General features: G+C 46.3%; 1 protein-coding gene across 1 annotated transcript; it reads left to right on the top strand.

Annotated features, from left to right (window-relative positions):
• The first annotated feature begins 331 nt into the window (after positions 1-331).
• On the top strand, positions 332-15,431 carry LOC105470407 (transgelin 3). Its single transcript, XM_011722385.3, has 4 exons — positions 332-1,024; positions 2,195-2,369; positions 13,112-13,214; positions 14,953-15,431. Exons 1-4 carry the CDS (start codon positions 845-847, stop codon positions 15,092-15,094), a joined length of 600 nt encoding a protein of 199 aa, XP_011720687.2. The 5' UTR covers positions 332-844; the 3' UTR covers positions 15,095-15,431.
• Positions 15,432-15,646: the final 215 nt, after the last annotated feature.

Raw genomic sequence — 15,646 nt, 5'->3', positions numbered from 1 at the left:
GGCTGGCAGCTGAACAAGTAAATGATAGCAGCTCTCAGTCCCTCCTCTCCCGTCCTGCCAGACAGTTGTGACCTCAGGGCAGGGGGAAACTGGCTTGGCTATTCCCGACAGATGGACAGTCGGTAGCACGGACCCTCCCACAGGCCCTCATCCCCTTGTGCAGCTGCCGGCCTCGTAGACAATCGTAGACAATCGGCTGTCTCCCCAGAAGAGGGAAAGAATTGTGCAGATGAGAAAGAGGCTCTCAGCGGGAGGGAGGCAGGCGGGTTGACTGACACGGGAGAGGGCTGGCTTTTTGGAGGGCTCTTAGCAACGGCCCTCCTTGAGCCATCTCAGCCACGAGAAAATCAAATCAATGTGCCATTCTTCCAGGCACGAGGCAGCAGCAGCAGTTCAACATGAAAGGAGGCTTCCTCCCTGCCTGCTAATTACCTGCTCTTCCCGATCTCACGGTTTCTGCCTTTGCAAAGTGCTACTGAGAAGGGGGAGGAAACGTCCGCCACCCATCCCCCTTGCTGCCTGGGGGTTCATACTTAATTGTGAGCCCATGTTATATCATCTCGTCTCATTGATAGGCGGGATCGAGAGGGGGGTTCCAGCCCCCCTGGACCGGCCGGAGCTTTATTCTAGAGTTACTGGCGCGTGGCTGTGCTTTTCTTTCCCGTTTGTAGGTGAAACCCCATTGGCTTCATTGGCTCCTTGATTTAAACCACGCCCGGCTTTCTGCCCGCTTTGCTGCTGCTGGGCCAGGCTGCCCAGCCATATCCCAGCCCCGTCTGCAGGGAGCCAGAGCCTGCTGCTGCTATTGTGTGGATGCCGCGCGTGTCCTCTCTTCTTTCCAGAGATGGCTAACAGGGGCCCGAGCTATGGCTTAAGCCGAGAGGTGCAGGAAAAGATCGAGCAGAAGTATGATGCGGACCTGGAGAACAAGCTGGTGGACTGGATCATCCTGCAGTGCGCAGAGGACATAGAGCACCCGCCCCCCGGCAGGGCCCATTTTCAGAAATGGTTAATGGACGGGACGGTAAGGCCGGCAGCGATCTCGGTTGCTGGGGCGGTGGGCAGGGAAACCCTCCAGGGCCCTTTCTTTTAACGTAAGGCTGCGGGAAGAGCTGCTGTTGCCAAGCTCTGTGTCTCACCAGGAGGGATGGGAATGCCTTTATTTCTTCAGGATTGGAAGATTTGGGCTCCATGCACTATTCCCTAGCTAGCTTGGGGGTTCTCCACTCACCCTAGCATCACATCTCCCTTCTGAGTTGGCAAATTCGAGGCCTTTTTGATTTTTCTAATGAGAATAGAGATAAGTATGTCCTTGTGATTTCCCCAGCCTTCCTAGTGCATCAGCTCTTCTGGGGCCATTTCTTTCCTTAGGGGAACGCGTTGGTTACACAGTAAAACAAAGGAGGGAGGAGGGGGACTAGCCACCTTCACATTCTTGTGGGAGCCATGCCCCCTGGAAGTGTTCAGTGTCTGTTTATTGAGTGGATGGGTCCTCATGAAACTAAAGGGAGTCCTTACTTGTTAACTGTCTTTCTGACCAGATGCTCGTGTGTGTTTGAGGGTTTGAGGGCCGCAGGCTCTGTGATCCAAACAAGCCCATCCTTTCCTGCAGCCTGTGATTTACTGTTACATAACTGCTATCCAGTGCTTCTGCTGGGTTGCCCTGAGCTTGGGTTATATATATATATCTGGGAAAAAGGTACCACATTCACTTCTTTTACACATTATTAAAATATATGGGATGAGTAAATTGCAGCCTGCTTCTTATTTGCCTTTTGATAGAAGAAATAATATTAGACTCTATCATTTGAGCTCTGCCAACCTCAGGAGCCACTAAGTCATTCCTCCTTTGAAAGTCTGGAATCACGTCCTCATCACGTCACGTCATTCCCTATCTGTAAACATTCTTTCCCTCCTCCAGAAAAAGGAAGGGAGGAACAGGGAGGGAATGGCGCTCCTGGGCTACAGGAATCTCTGTAGTAAGGAGCAGCGCTAGGAATGGGGTCATCTGGGTCTTTGGGGCTTAGTACAGGTGCCTGGCTACACAGCCCTGAGCCCATGCCTTCCTGGGGCCCATGACTTGCTCCTGCCCAAACTGGATGGGCAGTGCCCCATGTGAGCAGGATTCACTTCTCATTCTTGACCTGTAAATACAAACGGAAACATTGATTCTGTCTCTCCCCTCCCACTTCAGGTCCTGTGCAAGCTGATAAATAGTTTATACCCACCAGGACAAGAGCCCATACCGAAGATCTCTGAGTCAAAGATGGCTTTTAAACAGATGGAGCAAATCTCCCAGTTCCTAAAAGCTGCGGAGACCTATGGTGTCAGAACCACTGACATCTTTCAGACGGTGGATCTATGGGAAGGTAAACAGCCCTCTCGCTTTTGGGATTGTTCTTTTCTTCTTCTCTCCTTTGCCCCATCTCCTTGTAAAAACTGCTCACAGTGTTCTTCCCTGTGCCTGTTGATGTGTGTAAGATGCTCTCAGCTGTTATTCTGGGGGCACTGTTTGCCTTCCCCATTGTTACGTTCTATTAAAAAGATCTACTCTCTTCTAATGGAACACACACCCTGAGGACACAGAGGGGATCTCAGCAACTAATGTAAACAGAAGCCTCAAGCTAGAGGAAGCTAATGGTGACATACATGCCTTTTATTCCTCTTACCCCTCCCATAACAATCACAGTTACCAGAGGAGAAGGGAGGCAGGGGGCCAGTGTGCTTCTCGCTCAGCTGCAGCTTAGAGACAAAGCCATCTGGGGCTATTTTGTCAATCTGAGAAATAGATAGCACTCCCACCTTTTGTTAAACCATGATCTGGGAGCTTGGTGACTCTGCCTTCCGGACATGTATTCTGCTCACAGTGTGACAGGTGCTTTTTTCCTTCACATTTGTGAATTGACTTGGTGAGGAAATCTTACAAAAGCATAAAAATCAAATCACACTCCTGGACATATTTAATAATCTGCCATTACTGGGGGACATGATGTGAACGGAGACACTGCCAGAGAATTTGGGAACTTCGGTCATGGTGTCGTTAGTGTCCCCTTTAGCGAAAATGTGTATACCCAACCATGTGACTGTGTTCCTTCTCCACTAGGCCTGCCTGAGGCACCAGGAGATACCAGCTAGTCAGAGTAGGACTGTCAGATTGACTCTGCTCTCACATGCTCTTTGTCACTGGCTGTCATTAGTGGCCCAACCAACAGGATCCCCAGGGCAGTGACCCAAATGGCTCTGTTCACAGTGAGAATGGGGTAGCTTTCCCCTGATGGAGAGACATGGTATTTTAAAGGGTATTCAGATGACAGTTGAAATAGATCTCTAGCAGAAGACCATTCTACTACTCCTCACACTATGATTTATAAAGACACAATTGCCTCCTTAATCCTCGGCGTCATGCAAAGAGCTAGCAATGTGTGTTTCCCTCATAGGTGCGTGGTTAAAATCCTAAGATGCTAATTAGTTACCTTGTGGTTTGCCATTATTTAGAAATTCAGATATTCAAAACTGCAGGCCAGGCCAGTCTATGGAACTTGCTGTTGAGCCTCCAAATTCTCATGTAATTTCACAGTTGAGATTTGATCCCTGCTTCCTAGATCAAAACTATGATGATTTTTTTCCAGCTAATACAGATAGCTCCTGCTTGTTGATGTTTTCCTATGCACTAGGCATTTTACAAGTGCTTTATTGCATAATGCCAGTCAATTCTGCTAACAATCCTATGAGGTAAATGTTTTTTAATTTTCTCGTTTCAAAGATGATGAAACTGAAGCTTGCCCATGGTTACTTGTGTCCATGAGAGAGCAGAGCCAGAACTCAAACCTGGGCTCTCTGACAGCAAAGCATAGAGCCTTAACTAGTCTGCCAACCCATTCTTGGACCAGGAGGCTTAGTTTCCTTCACCTACACCGTGAGTGTGCTGTTGAGTCATAATGGTGACTAGCTGATGAGGATGAAGAGAAGGTGAGGGAGGAGGTGAGGAGGAGGAGGAGGAAGATGATTCAGGGCTGTGTGGGACAGAAGGATGGAGAGTCAGTGTGAATGGAAGGGACCCGGATGAGTCCCCCCCACCCCACCAAGTGCAGGAAGTGTGTAGGAGGAGGAAGAAGCCAGGAGGTCTGTGGGAGGTGAGGATTCTGAGAGCTTTCCTGTCTTCATGCTACTGAGGATGCTTTACTTGCCTCTCCCCCTTTTTACAAAGAACACAAAGGTAAAACTTTATTCCTCAGAGGTGCTCACAGCAAGTGTGGAGGAGTGTAGGGAGAAATGGTCCCTGATGTACACAGTCGGAGGGGGTATATACCACCTGCCCCAGACCTGTGTGTTAGACTCCTCTAAAGGAAGAGGGAGGCCCGGAGGGATGAGTGTGGTCGCCTGAGCCAGGACCATGGACCAGTTAGCTCCAGGGGAACAAGACGGACACTAAGAGTCCCAGCCCCAGGGTAGAAAAGTGGGGCTTTAAAGGAAATAAGAGAGCAGGTCCACTCCAAGGGGAGCAGGTCCACTCCAAGGGCAGCAGGACTGACAGGTAGCAGGAAGAACTGTAGGCAGGTCATGCAGTAGGTAGGGATGAAGAGGAGAGCTGTCAATAGGAAAGCAGGTGCTTCGGAGTTTCCAAATGGCCCTGAGAGGGTCTGATGGCCCCCTCCATGGAATGGCAACTGAGGACCGAAGTCCAGGGAGATTTGTTATAGGTTGGAGAGGATATCTGATATTCCCCGGGATACTGTCTGAAGCTTAGGCCAATGCTGGTCACCATGCAATAGGGCAGGAGGTAGAAAAGTGGGTTGCTTTGAGCAGAGAAGCAGGGAGAGGTAGGGGAAGGCTGGCAGTACTGCAGAGCAGACTGAGCAAGTGAGGCTGGGGTCCTTTCTGCAAGAATTGGTTGTCACTCATGTGTGACATAAGAAAACTGGAATCAAAGGAATGCTGCGGGGCAGGGTTGGCACGTGTTGTGTGTCTTTGTGCATGTGAGGGGATACATGTTTGTGCACACAGCTATTAGACTAGCTGTTTGCTTAGCTTAGTCCCACATTCTCCCTACTATTCTCCACCTTGACTGTGGTTTTAATGCTGTCCTCACATATCAACTTACATTAATTCCGGATTCCCTGCACCTTGGTTGTGGTGTCTGTGGCCACTGTGGCTCCAGCCCTCCTTGCCTAGGAGCTTCTTTTCCTCTGCAGGTATTTCATGCCCAACAGCTCTCAGTCTCCCATCTCCCCTACTCAGTGCCTTCTCCCAAGTGAGGGCTCTGCTTGCCCACAGCTGCCCTGTGACTCTCCAGGCTGCCTGGATGTTGCAAACTTGTAAGTCTGGAGAAGCCCAGCCTTGCCAAATGCCTTCTTGTTTAGGCTTCAATCACTTCTACAGGCTGAGGCCCCAGATGTACCACCATCCACCATCCTTAATCACCCCAGGTGAAATACTTCAAATAGACTGCAGGGTAATTGGAATACAAGATTCAAGGCTTTAAAGTGAAAATTTAAAGCTAAATGGTTCAGAAAAACAACACAATCACAGGGACATTATAGACAAAGCTACTGAAGTCCCCCTAGGGCAGAGCTGGGGTGACCACTTGCTTTCAGTGATGGAGAAGAAGTAGGGTGGCTTAGAGGAATGGAACGGGCCTGGGAAGTCTTCTCGTGAATAACAGAAGGTGAATGGCCTGGCAGATTACTTTTGGATTTGCCATGGGTGCCCTGGAAAGGGCAGGGGTGGGGCCATCTCAGCTGTCTATGATTCAGAAGAAAGTACTCTGCCGGTAAGACTTAAGCATCTTTTCCGTGGACAGAAACTGGGAAAGGGAGAAAAAGCAGAGCAAGAAAGGGAAGGGTGTGTGTAAGAGAGAGAGAACATTTTAGAGCAAGTGAGTGTTCCGGTCTAGTAGCGGGAGAGAAAGACTGCAGTGCAAGCTTATCCCGGAAGGTATTACAGGAGCGTACAGGCTCCTGAGTCAGAAATTAGACTGCCTGGACAGTCCTGTGCTCTAGCACTTATCAATTAACATCTCTAAGCCTCGATATTCTCAGTTGCAAAGTGGGGATAATCATGTCTATTTCACAGGGTTGATATGGAGAGTAAATGAGATAGTTCATTAGAAGTGCTTAGCCTGGTTCATGATGATAGTAGAGGATAATAAAAGTTGGTAATGCAGAAATTATTATTGTCATTGACTTGTCTTTTCTAAGATTAACAGAAAATAAGGGAGGGAAGAGTAAGTCTGGAAAAACACACATTCTGTCTTAGAACAAATGGACTTAGTGGCCACATACAGGAGCTGGTGGGGTTGCCTGGATGACCTTTGCCCTCTCTGACAGCTGTGGAGCCTTTACTTCATCAGCTGTTCTCTAATACGAATGACCAGACTTTAGGAGTCACTTTATTGAGAGTTTTTTCCACTTTGTGGTCATTACCTTCTTGATGTCTTTCCCCGTAATTTATTGCTTTACCAATTCCAGACACAGAAGACCCCGCTACACTGGAAAGAGCATGAGTTTTGGAGTCAGGTAGATGGGTTGAAATCTCTTTTGCTACATAATAACTGGGTGACCTTGTTTAAGATGCTTAGTTTCTCAGAGCCTCAGTTCCCTTCTTGGTGAACAGTCCTAATACCTCTCTTTTGTAGAATTTTTGTAAGGATTAACTATGTAAAGAAGCTAGCACAGTGCCTGGCTACTAGACACCTAATAAATGTTGGCTTTTCCCCCCACACCATTAGTCATTCAGCAACTGATCTTTTTGGTTCATTTGTGTAACCACATGATGTGCATTGAACGTATAAAATTCTAGAATGTCAGAGCAGGTAAGACTCGCAGATCGATCGGTCTCACGGCTCTCGTTAGTAATCCCACTGAGAAGGATCCTGGACACATGATCATGTCGTGCCTGTTCCCCTTTCTTGATGACTGGGAGTTAGGGAGGCGTGGTTTACACTGGAAGTGCCTGGAGGTTCAAATATATTCTCTGGGAAGGCGTCATTTTGTGTGTCATTCCTCAACAGCAAGAGTGAAGAGATATTTCACACAGCATGACAGATATCTTGGGATCTTGTAAGTAAAGTACCTGGAAGGACTAGAGACATCACAAGTGTCTGCTGCTCGAAGCCTCATTTTCCTTTTTTTTTTTTTTTTTTTTTTTTTTTTTTTTGAGACGGAGTCTTGCTGTGCCGCCCAGGCTGGAGTGCGGTGGCGCGATCTCGGCTCACTGCAAGCTCCGCCTCCCGGGTTCACGCCATTCTCCTGCCTCAGCGCCCCGAGTAGCTGGGACTACAGGCGCCTACCACCGCGCCCGGCTAATTTTTTGTATTTTTAGTAGAGATGGGGTTCCACCGTGTTAGCCAGGATGGTCTCGATCTCCTGACCTCCTGAACTGCCCACCTTGGCCTCCCAAAGTGCTGGGATTACAGGCGTGAGCCACCGCACCCGGCCTTGAAGCCTTGATTTCTATCAGAGCAGCCGTCACTGCATTTATTTCAAGTGGCTGCTGACGATTGTATTTGGTGGGTTTTTCCTTTAGCAGTGGCTCTCTAATGCCAGCGTGCATCAGAATCACTAGGTAGGTTTGTTAAAGCACAGACTGCTAAACCCCAACAGCAGAGTTTCTGAGGTATTAGGTCTGAGGTGAGGCCAAGAATTTGTATTTCTTACCAATTCACAGACCATACTGATTCTGCTGGTCTGGGAACCCCATTTTCAGAGCCACCACCCAGAGCAGTGGGAGTCAGGGAGGCAAGCAACAAACATTTATAAAATCCACAGAGCAAACCCAACCTCCCCTCTGATATTTCTCCCTTGATTGTGGCAATATTTTGGTCTCCCTTCACTGGAGAATTGGAAGCTTAGGCCCAAGTTATTATTCAGGGAAATAAGACATGGTTTCATACACAACTGCTTACTTTCTCTGTAAGTCCAAGAAAGATGGAAAAAGCCAGTATTCTAAGAGTTACAAGGCTGAGTCAAGACTGATATATAATAGAAGTATAATAGCTCTGAGACAAAGAACTTTGACTGCAAGACTGATTTTTTTGTATTAAAAGTAGAAATAGAAAGTAGAGACTGTCCAATCCAAGTTGACACACCCAGAGGACTTCTCTTTTACCTTTTTTCTTTATCTTCATCCTTTTCATTTACTTTTTATTTTCATAGACATACATAAGATATCTTGGAAGTAATAAAGAATTTAAGGGAACAAAATCCTTATTAAAGTATCTTTATAGCATTAAGGATACCTGGGTTGGGGCCTTACAATGCAGAACCTCCAGTCCCACACCCCAGGAGTTATAACTTAGTAATGTGGGGTGCAGGATCACACTTTGAATAACATTACTTTGTGATAATGTAGGAAATAGGGAGCGCTGTGTTGTCAAGTCAAGCTGTCAGTTGCTAGGTGACTCCTGCTGAAAACGCTTGCCAGGTGAGACAGAGAAAGCTACCGTGCCATCAACTCCTTTTTTGTTTAAGACTAATATTTTCAAGCAGTTTTAGGGTCACAGCAAAATTGAGAAGTATTTTCCATATGCCCTCTCTCCCCACATGTTGCAAGTGATCAACCTACATTGGCACATCATCCAAAATACACAGTTTACATTAGGTTCACTCTTGCTGTTATACATTCAATGCGTTTGGCCAAATGTATAATGACGTGTATTTATCATTGCAGTATCATATCAAGTACTGCCCTAAAAATCTTCTGTGCTTTGCCTTTTCATCCCTCCCACCCTCAACCCTGGCAACCACTGATCTTTTTACTGTCTCAAGAGTTTTGCCTTTTCCAGTATGTCATAAAGTGGGAATCATACAGTAGGTATGCTTTTCAGATTCCACCAGCTCTTGGATAACCAGACTCTATCTCATTTCTGCTATCCCTCCATCCAGAAAATGACCAACACTTAGCTGATCCTTCTTTGAGGAATGTTTTTCTTTTCTTGGAAGAATGGCCTGGAGCAGTGGCTTTCCAGCTCACCCAAGGAGCCCCAGCAATCTACCAAAGCATCCAGGGTGGCTGTCAGGGAGCAAAGTCATTCCAAGCTGCAGGGCTCCAGGCTGACTTCCAACTTGGAACAGAGTTCTTCTAATGATCGCTTTTACTTTTGACTTTGTGGACGATATCTCTGAAGAAAGGAGTTATTGCTTAACAAATATTATTTAGTACTTACCACATGGCAGACATGGGGATGTTTTTAAACATTGAAAACCAAAGCTTTAGAGTAGTATCTGCCTGTCCATCTGGCTGCCTCAGAATCATCTCAGGAGACTGCCCCAGAATCTGAATATTTAAGATTCTCGGGTAATCCTGAAGATCAGTTTAGCTTGCAAATCACCAGGCAACACCTATAACTCTCAAACTTGCCTGAAGATAAGAATCACCCGGGAAGCTTATTAAAAATATGGACTCCCAGAACTTACCAAACCATTCTCTCAGGAGAATGACCTCAAAATGCATATTTTAAAAGAGATGCGCTCCCCCACCCCCCCGCCACCCACCGGCCAACTCCCATAAATAATCCAAGAAGCTTGGGAAACCCGGCCCTGAAGCAGGCTGTGTATGGCCATTTTTTGTACTTGCACAATTTTGAAGGCTTCGTCATTGGGCAGATACGATGCTTGGTTGTGATATGACTACTTTAGCTTTTCTTGTTTTTAAATTTATTTCACTTATCTTATTGTTATTTAGAGACAGGGGTTCCCTCTGTTGCCCAGTCTGGAGTGCAGTGGTGCAATCATAGGTCACTACAGCCTGAAACTCCTGGACTCAAGCAGTCCTCCTGCCTAAGCCTCCCAAAGTGTTGAAATTACTGGTGTGAGCCATTGTGCCCAGCCTTTCATTGTTTTATACTTGGTGCACATCACAGAGCTTCCTTAACCTCAGTGTTTTTTTATGCACTTAAATTTTTGATCCCCAGTTGCAGAAATCGGCTTCTAAAAGTGGCCCTGACTCCTTCTGTGTGCCACTCTCATCCAATGGTACTTGATCTGGGCTTCTGAACTGGCAAAGCAAGACAGGGAAGGCTGGAAAAAGGCCCTCTTCCCATCCTGTCAGTCCAAGAGTGCTGAAATTAGGAAACATAACAAGACTAACATAACAAGAAAATAAGCTAGATGTGAACCGGTTCCAGAAGGCAGATTTCTGGTCATAATGTTATTTAGAATCTTGGCAATCATTAACTTAGTGTACTAGTCTATTTTTGTTGCTTTAAAGGAATATTTGAGACTGGGTAATTTATAAGGAGGTTTTATTTCAGCTCATGGTTCTGTAGACCGGACAGGAAGTGTGGTGCTGGCACCTGCTTCTGGCAAGGGCCGCAGGAAGCTTACAATCATTGTGGAAGGTGAAGGGGCGCCAGTATGTGTATGTCACATGGTGAGAGAGGGAGCAAGAGACAGAAGGTAAAGGTGCCAGGCTCTTAAACAGCCAGATCTTGTGTGAACTCATACATAAGAACTCACTCATTATCATGAGGTCAGCACCAACCCGTTCATGAGGGATCTGCCCTCATGACCCAAATACCTCCTACTAAGCCCAGCTCCCACACTGGAGGTCACGTTTCAACATGAGATTTGGAGAGGACAAAACATCCAAACGATATCACTTGGGCAGAACATCAGAAGTGAGGCCCTCACTGCTTTTCTTTGTTTCAATCTCGTTTGGATGAAGATATGGAGAAACCCAGACAAAAACACTCAAAGACTTATGGACATTGGGGTTGGTGCCCTTGATTCTATAAGGTCTGAAATCTGTGCTCCAGTTTTATCCCCCTCAGTGTGTCTCCTCTGGCCTGGCACAAAACAGCCATTGTGACCCTTTCAGATCATCCCTGATCGCTGGTTCCTACTGAGGAATGTGCTTCCTCATCCAGCCTGCAGTGGGCGCCATGGGAGATGGCGGCATGGCATGGTGGATTGTTCAAGGGCTTTGCATTCAGACAGGTCTGATCTAGAGCTGGGCTCTATTAACTGATTGGGTGACTCTGGGCATGTTAATTAACCTCTTTGAATTAGTTTTCTCATCCACACATGAGGAGGAATAATCCCAACTCCATGAGGTTGAGATGATATATACAGTGTCTACCCTATAATTTATATAAAATATCTTGCTTTGGAAAGTTTCTTAAGGAAAAAATTCCAATTTCTTCCTGTCAAATAATGCCTGCTTCCCTAGTGGCTTCTTCCTCAAATGTAATCACTTCCTTTTCCACTCTCCTGGGATGAGGGTGGGTTGTATTGATAGTTCTAGGCTCCTGGATATTTTATCCTAGCCTGCAACTTAGTTCCCTTTGTCCTTTCTGGGTTCATGTAGTAGTCTATACAAGAAGTGTTATATATAACACTTATATATAAGTGTTAGTTCTTATAAGTTCTTATATATAGTCTTATATTTAAGAAGTGTTGTATAGACTACTACATGAACCCAGAAAGGACAAAGGGAACTAAGTGTTGGGAATTTTCTAGATGCAGGGATGCCAGGGATGAACTAGCTACTTGTGAAGGAGTCTGGTTCTATGATTTAATAAAACTTTGCTTCTTCACCCATTGCTCCAGGGTAGTATCTGTGGCTGCGCTGCTGGATGTCAGGCCCCACATTTTCCCAGATCCTGGACATATCAGAATAGCTCTTTCCAACCACCAGAAACAAGTATCCAGGGTGCTCTTTGTAAAGAGTAGAGATGAGTGATATAACCTAACCTAAGCCTTCCTTTGCTCAATCATTTCTCTAGGTTCCCTTTAATAGCTCGCTGCTTAAGAGCAAGTCCTCTCCCTATCTCTTCACAGAATGAGCCTTCGGAAATCATTACCACATTTATATTTTTTAAAAAGTGCCCCATTATATGGTGACAATTACAGAAATGCTTTCACCTGTGGAAGAGTCATTCTAACAACCATTTCTGTATTTCTTCTTAGTTCTGAGTAATCCTTATGCCCTCTCCCTTCCGTCTGCTTCTGAAATACTTCGTTCTCCACCTCCCCAGTTATTCCTTGAGTCTGGGATACTATCCATTGACAGCATTTTATCCTTGTGTTCACCACCCAGTCCCACAGGGCCTCAGGATTCAGGCAGTCACCCTGTGGTTAATGTGAAGGTGGGGGCACAGGGGAGAGAGAGAGGATCAGCTTTCTCTCTCTCCTCTTCGAATAAATGAAGATCCTGAACTGGACTTCCTCTGAAGGCCTTAATTGTTTATTTTATTACAGTTCATACTCCGTTCTCACTTTCCATCTGCCTTTCCCCTGTAATTCTGTATTCCCCAGAGACGGAGCTGCAGCAGCTGGGCCAAAAAACTGCAGATGGTTCACCAGGTCTAAAGAGAGCCTTAATATTTGCCCTTAACTTTCATAGTTCCCCACCAGGTTAGATGCTGCCTTCCCTTTTGACCCTATGCTTTCTAGCTTTTGTATTCCACACTGGTGCCTTGCATGGACTTTTGATCTGATTCTAAATTGCAGGCCACCCCCACAGTAGCATCGTCTCAGTCTAGGACATGTCAGTCAGCTGGAAGAGAAGAAAGGAGAAAGGATGGGAGGAAAGGTTGACTTGTAGGGCCCAGTTGCTTTCTCCACAGGTTAATGGTCACTGGGCTTCTTAGGTAACGGGGCTCCCCATCCCACTGTGCAGGGGCCACACCGCACATCCTTCTCCCTTGCTCTCCTCCCTGTCACACACAAGCCAGTTGTTTATTGTCTCCATTTAGCTCTTTTCAAGTGGCACAAAATAAAGGGCCTATCACTTGTGTCACATTGAGTGCTTTCTGTGTTGATTTGCTGTTCTTCATTTGCCAGACCTCTGGCCCAAAGAGCAAAGCGAATACTCAATTTGATGCACATGGATGATTTTATTTATACAGCAACTATGAATGGATTAGAAACTTGGTATCTCTGGTATGTACCATATAGAGAATAATGAACCAGGTTACCTTTTGTTCCTTTCTGAGAAGTTTGGGTATGGTTGTCTTAGGGCCACTTTGGGAGGTGTTTGACAGCACTGCCCCCTTGAATGTGGTCACGCGCAGCCTTCTATCAGAACTTCCCTCCTGGGTGTCCAGCTGTATCCTTCCAGCATTCCTTGGCTCTGACACGTGCTTAGCTTTAATCTCTTTTTTGGTTTCCAGGGAAGGACATGGCAGCTGTGCAGAGGACCCTGATGGCTTTAGGCAGTGTTGCAGTCACCAAGGATGATGGCTGCTATCGGGGAGAGCCATCCTGGTTTCACAGGTAAAAGTCTCTTCCTTGCTCCCTGGCCCAGAAGGTGATTTTAACCAGAGGGAGGATCTGAAGCCTTGGAACTCTACAGAGGCTTTATGTACAAAGCCCCAGGACCAAGCATTGCTGTCTCCACAACTGTTTCCCCAAAGCAATGAAAGACTGATGCTTCTGTACAGGCCAGTAACCTAGCCAGAGGAGGAATGGTTGGGCCTTTTCTACCAGATACCTGCATCCTCCAGCTCCACTCAGGTTCTGTTTCTCCTGAGGCTCAGCAGGACTGGATGACCTTTCTTGAAGGTGGCTTCATGTCTGAACTTAGTTTTATTATGACTTCAGCCAACTTTGAGCTTTCTTGCCTACCTCCCTCCCTCCTTCCCTCCTTCCCTCCTTCCCTCCCTCCCTCCTTCCCTCCCTCCCTCCTTCCCTCCTTCCCTCCTTCCCTTCTTCCTTCCTTCTTTCCTTCCTTCCTTCCTTCCTTCTTTTGTTTGTGTACTTAATAGAGGGTAAATATGTCCTGTGTGTCTGGAACAGTCATAGTTAATATCTCTGTTGTCCCAGTGTATTTATTAATAGAACTCTCTTTCACTCTCAACAGCATCCTAGTCTGGATGACAAATTATATGGTTATCTCTCAGTAAAGGGCCTTTTCTTCAAGTGATTTTTCTTTTCTTTTCTTTTCTTTTTTTTGCAGAGGGTAGGGTAGGCAGGAAGCTTAAACTGGATAACTTAGTTGTAGAAGAGTGCCCCGTGGCAAATAATTGATTATTCATTTCCATGATCCCCTTTTCTTCTCCTTGACAGTTATTTTTTTTTAAAAAGTTACTAGCTTATGTCATCTTAAAGAACGCTTGCCCTGAAAACCTCTGAGATATTGGCCATTTGAAACCCTGGTTTTAGTGTCTGTATTATTAGTGAACTACCATGTTCCATGTGGCTACACAACCACAACTGTGTACTATCTGGCTCTTTACCAAAGTGTGCAGACCTCTAATCTAGAGTGAGACATTTCCCCTCATTAACTCTTAGGCCCCTTGGCTCTAAAATGGTATATTCATCTTGGCCCTATACAGGGAAAGTGAGGGTGGGACTAATGATGTGCTTTGTAAGAGAACCAATTTTAATTTTCACAAAGGCCTGAGGTAGCTGTGAGAGAAAGCGTAAGAAGAAGCAGGCTGCTTCTTAGAAGTCTGAGATGGCCTAAAGTGGTGGGGGAAGAAGGGAGAGTGGGGACAAAGAGAAACAAGGAAAGCTGAGAGTGAATTCCCCAGAGAGGTAGCCACAGATTCTGCCCTCCTCTTTGCTGGAATTCTGGAAAATACCTGGGCTTCTAAAAGATAGGGAGCTCATGCATTCTGGTGGGCCACAGCTCAGGCTAGGGCTGGAGATAGCTCAGAGTAGGTCCACGGCTGAGGTAGGTCCACAGTGCAGGGTAAGACCATAGCTCAGGATAGGGCCATAGATAGCTCAGAGTAGGGCCATAGATAGCTCAGAGTAGGGCCATAGATAGCTCAGAGTAGGGCCATAGATAGCTCAGGGTAGGGCCATAGATAGCTCAGGGTAGGGCCACAGATAGCTCAGGGTAGGGCCATAGATAGCTCAGGATAGGGCCATAGCTCATAACCACGGCTCAGGGTAGGACCTGCTGATCTATTTGGGGACCCCCAGGAGAGACTGTCTAATTGCATAGCTTGAAAAGGATTGGAAAACTGTCATAATGACATTATTCCCTCTCACTTTCCTTGTCCAGGAAAGCTCAGCAGAATCGGAGAGGCTTTTCTGAGGAGCAGCTTCGCCAGGGACAGAACGTAATAGGCCTGCAGATGGGCAGCAACAAGGGAGCCTCCCAGGCTGGCATGACAGGGTACGGGATGCCCAGGCAGATCATGTAGGATGCCGCATCCTGTCCCTGGTAGAGAGGATGAATGTTCCACACCATGGTCTCTACGAAAAAGAAATAGTTAGTCACCTTCTGACCTTCTCCTTTTTCTCAAAGCCTTCTGTCCCTGGTTTTTGCAAGTGCTGCATTTCTGCCGAGAATCCGCGTTGCCTACTGCTGCCACCTCCTGTTCATTTAGAACTATGCAAAGACTCCGCTTCCCTTTTCCTGAGCTCCTCGGGCCCCAAAGTCTCTGTTTGATTATTTATTTATTTATTTATTTATTTGCCAAAAATTCTCCTCTTCAACTTATAGAATGCACCTAATAAAGTAATTAGTCTTGTGTCTTACAGTGTAAAGTTCATTCTTTCTCTTAAGGACTCCGCAGTCCGGACTGGTTTGCTTCCATTCAAAGGCCAGAAAGATGGAATTAAGCTTAAGCTGCAGCTGAGAAATATAGGTTAGCTATGAGGATGCTCTGGCAAGATTATCGCTTTTATCTTGGCAATTGGAGTAGAAAGTTTAGGAGTCATTCCACCCACTCTGAGAGCCTAGAGCCATGAGT

Source organism: Macaca nemestrina, chromosome 2 (assembly GCF_043159975.1).
Source record: "Macaca nemestrina isolate mMacNem1 chromosome 2, mMacNem.hap1, whole genome shotgun sequence".
NCBI classification, from domain to species: domain Eukaryota; kingdom Metazoa; phylum Chordata; class Mammalia; order Primates; family Cercopithecidae; genus Macaca; species Macaca nemestrina.
This window is presented reverse-complemented; position numbering and strand designations above follow the sequence as displayed.

Bases quoted from the DNA above. Each gene is read 5' to 3' on its own strand.
- LOC105470407 (XM_011722385.3), top strand. From the start codon at position 845: ATGGCTAACAGGGGCCCGAGCTATGGCTTAAGCCGAGAGGTGCAGGAA. The intron at 1,025-2,194 runs GTAAGGCCGGCA...CTCCCACTTCAG, and splicing joins AATGGTTAATGGACGGGACG to GTCCTGTGCAAGCTGATAAA. The intron at 2,370-13,111 runs GTAAACAGCCCT...TTTGGTTTCCAG, and splicing joins GACGGTGGATCTATGGGAAG to GGAAGGACATGGCAGCTGTG.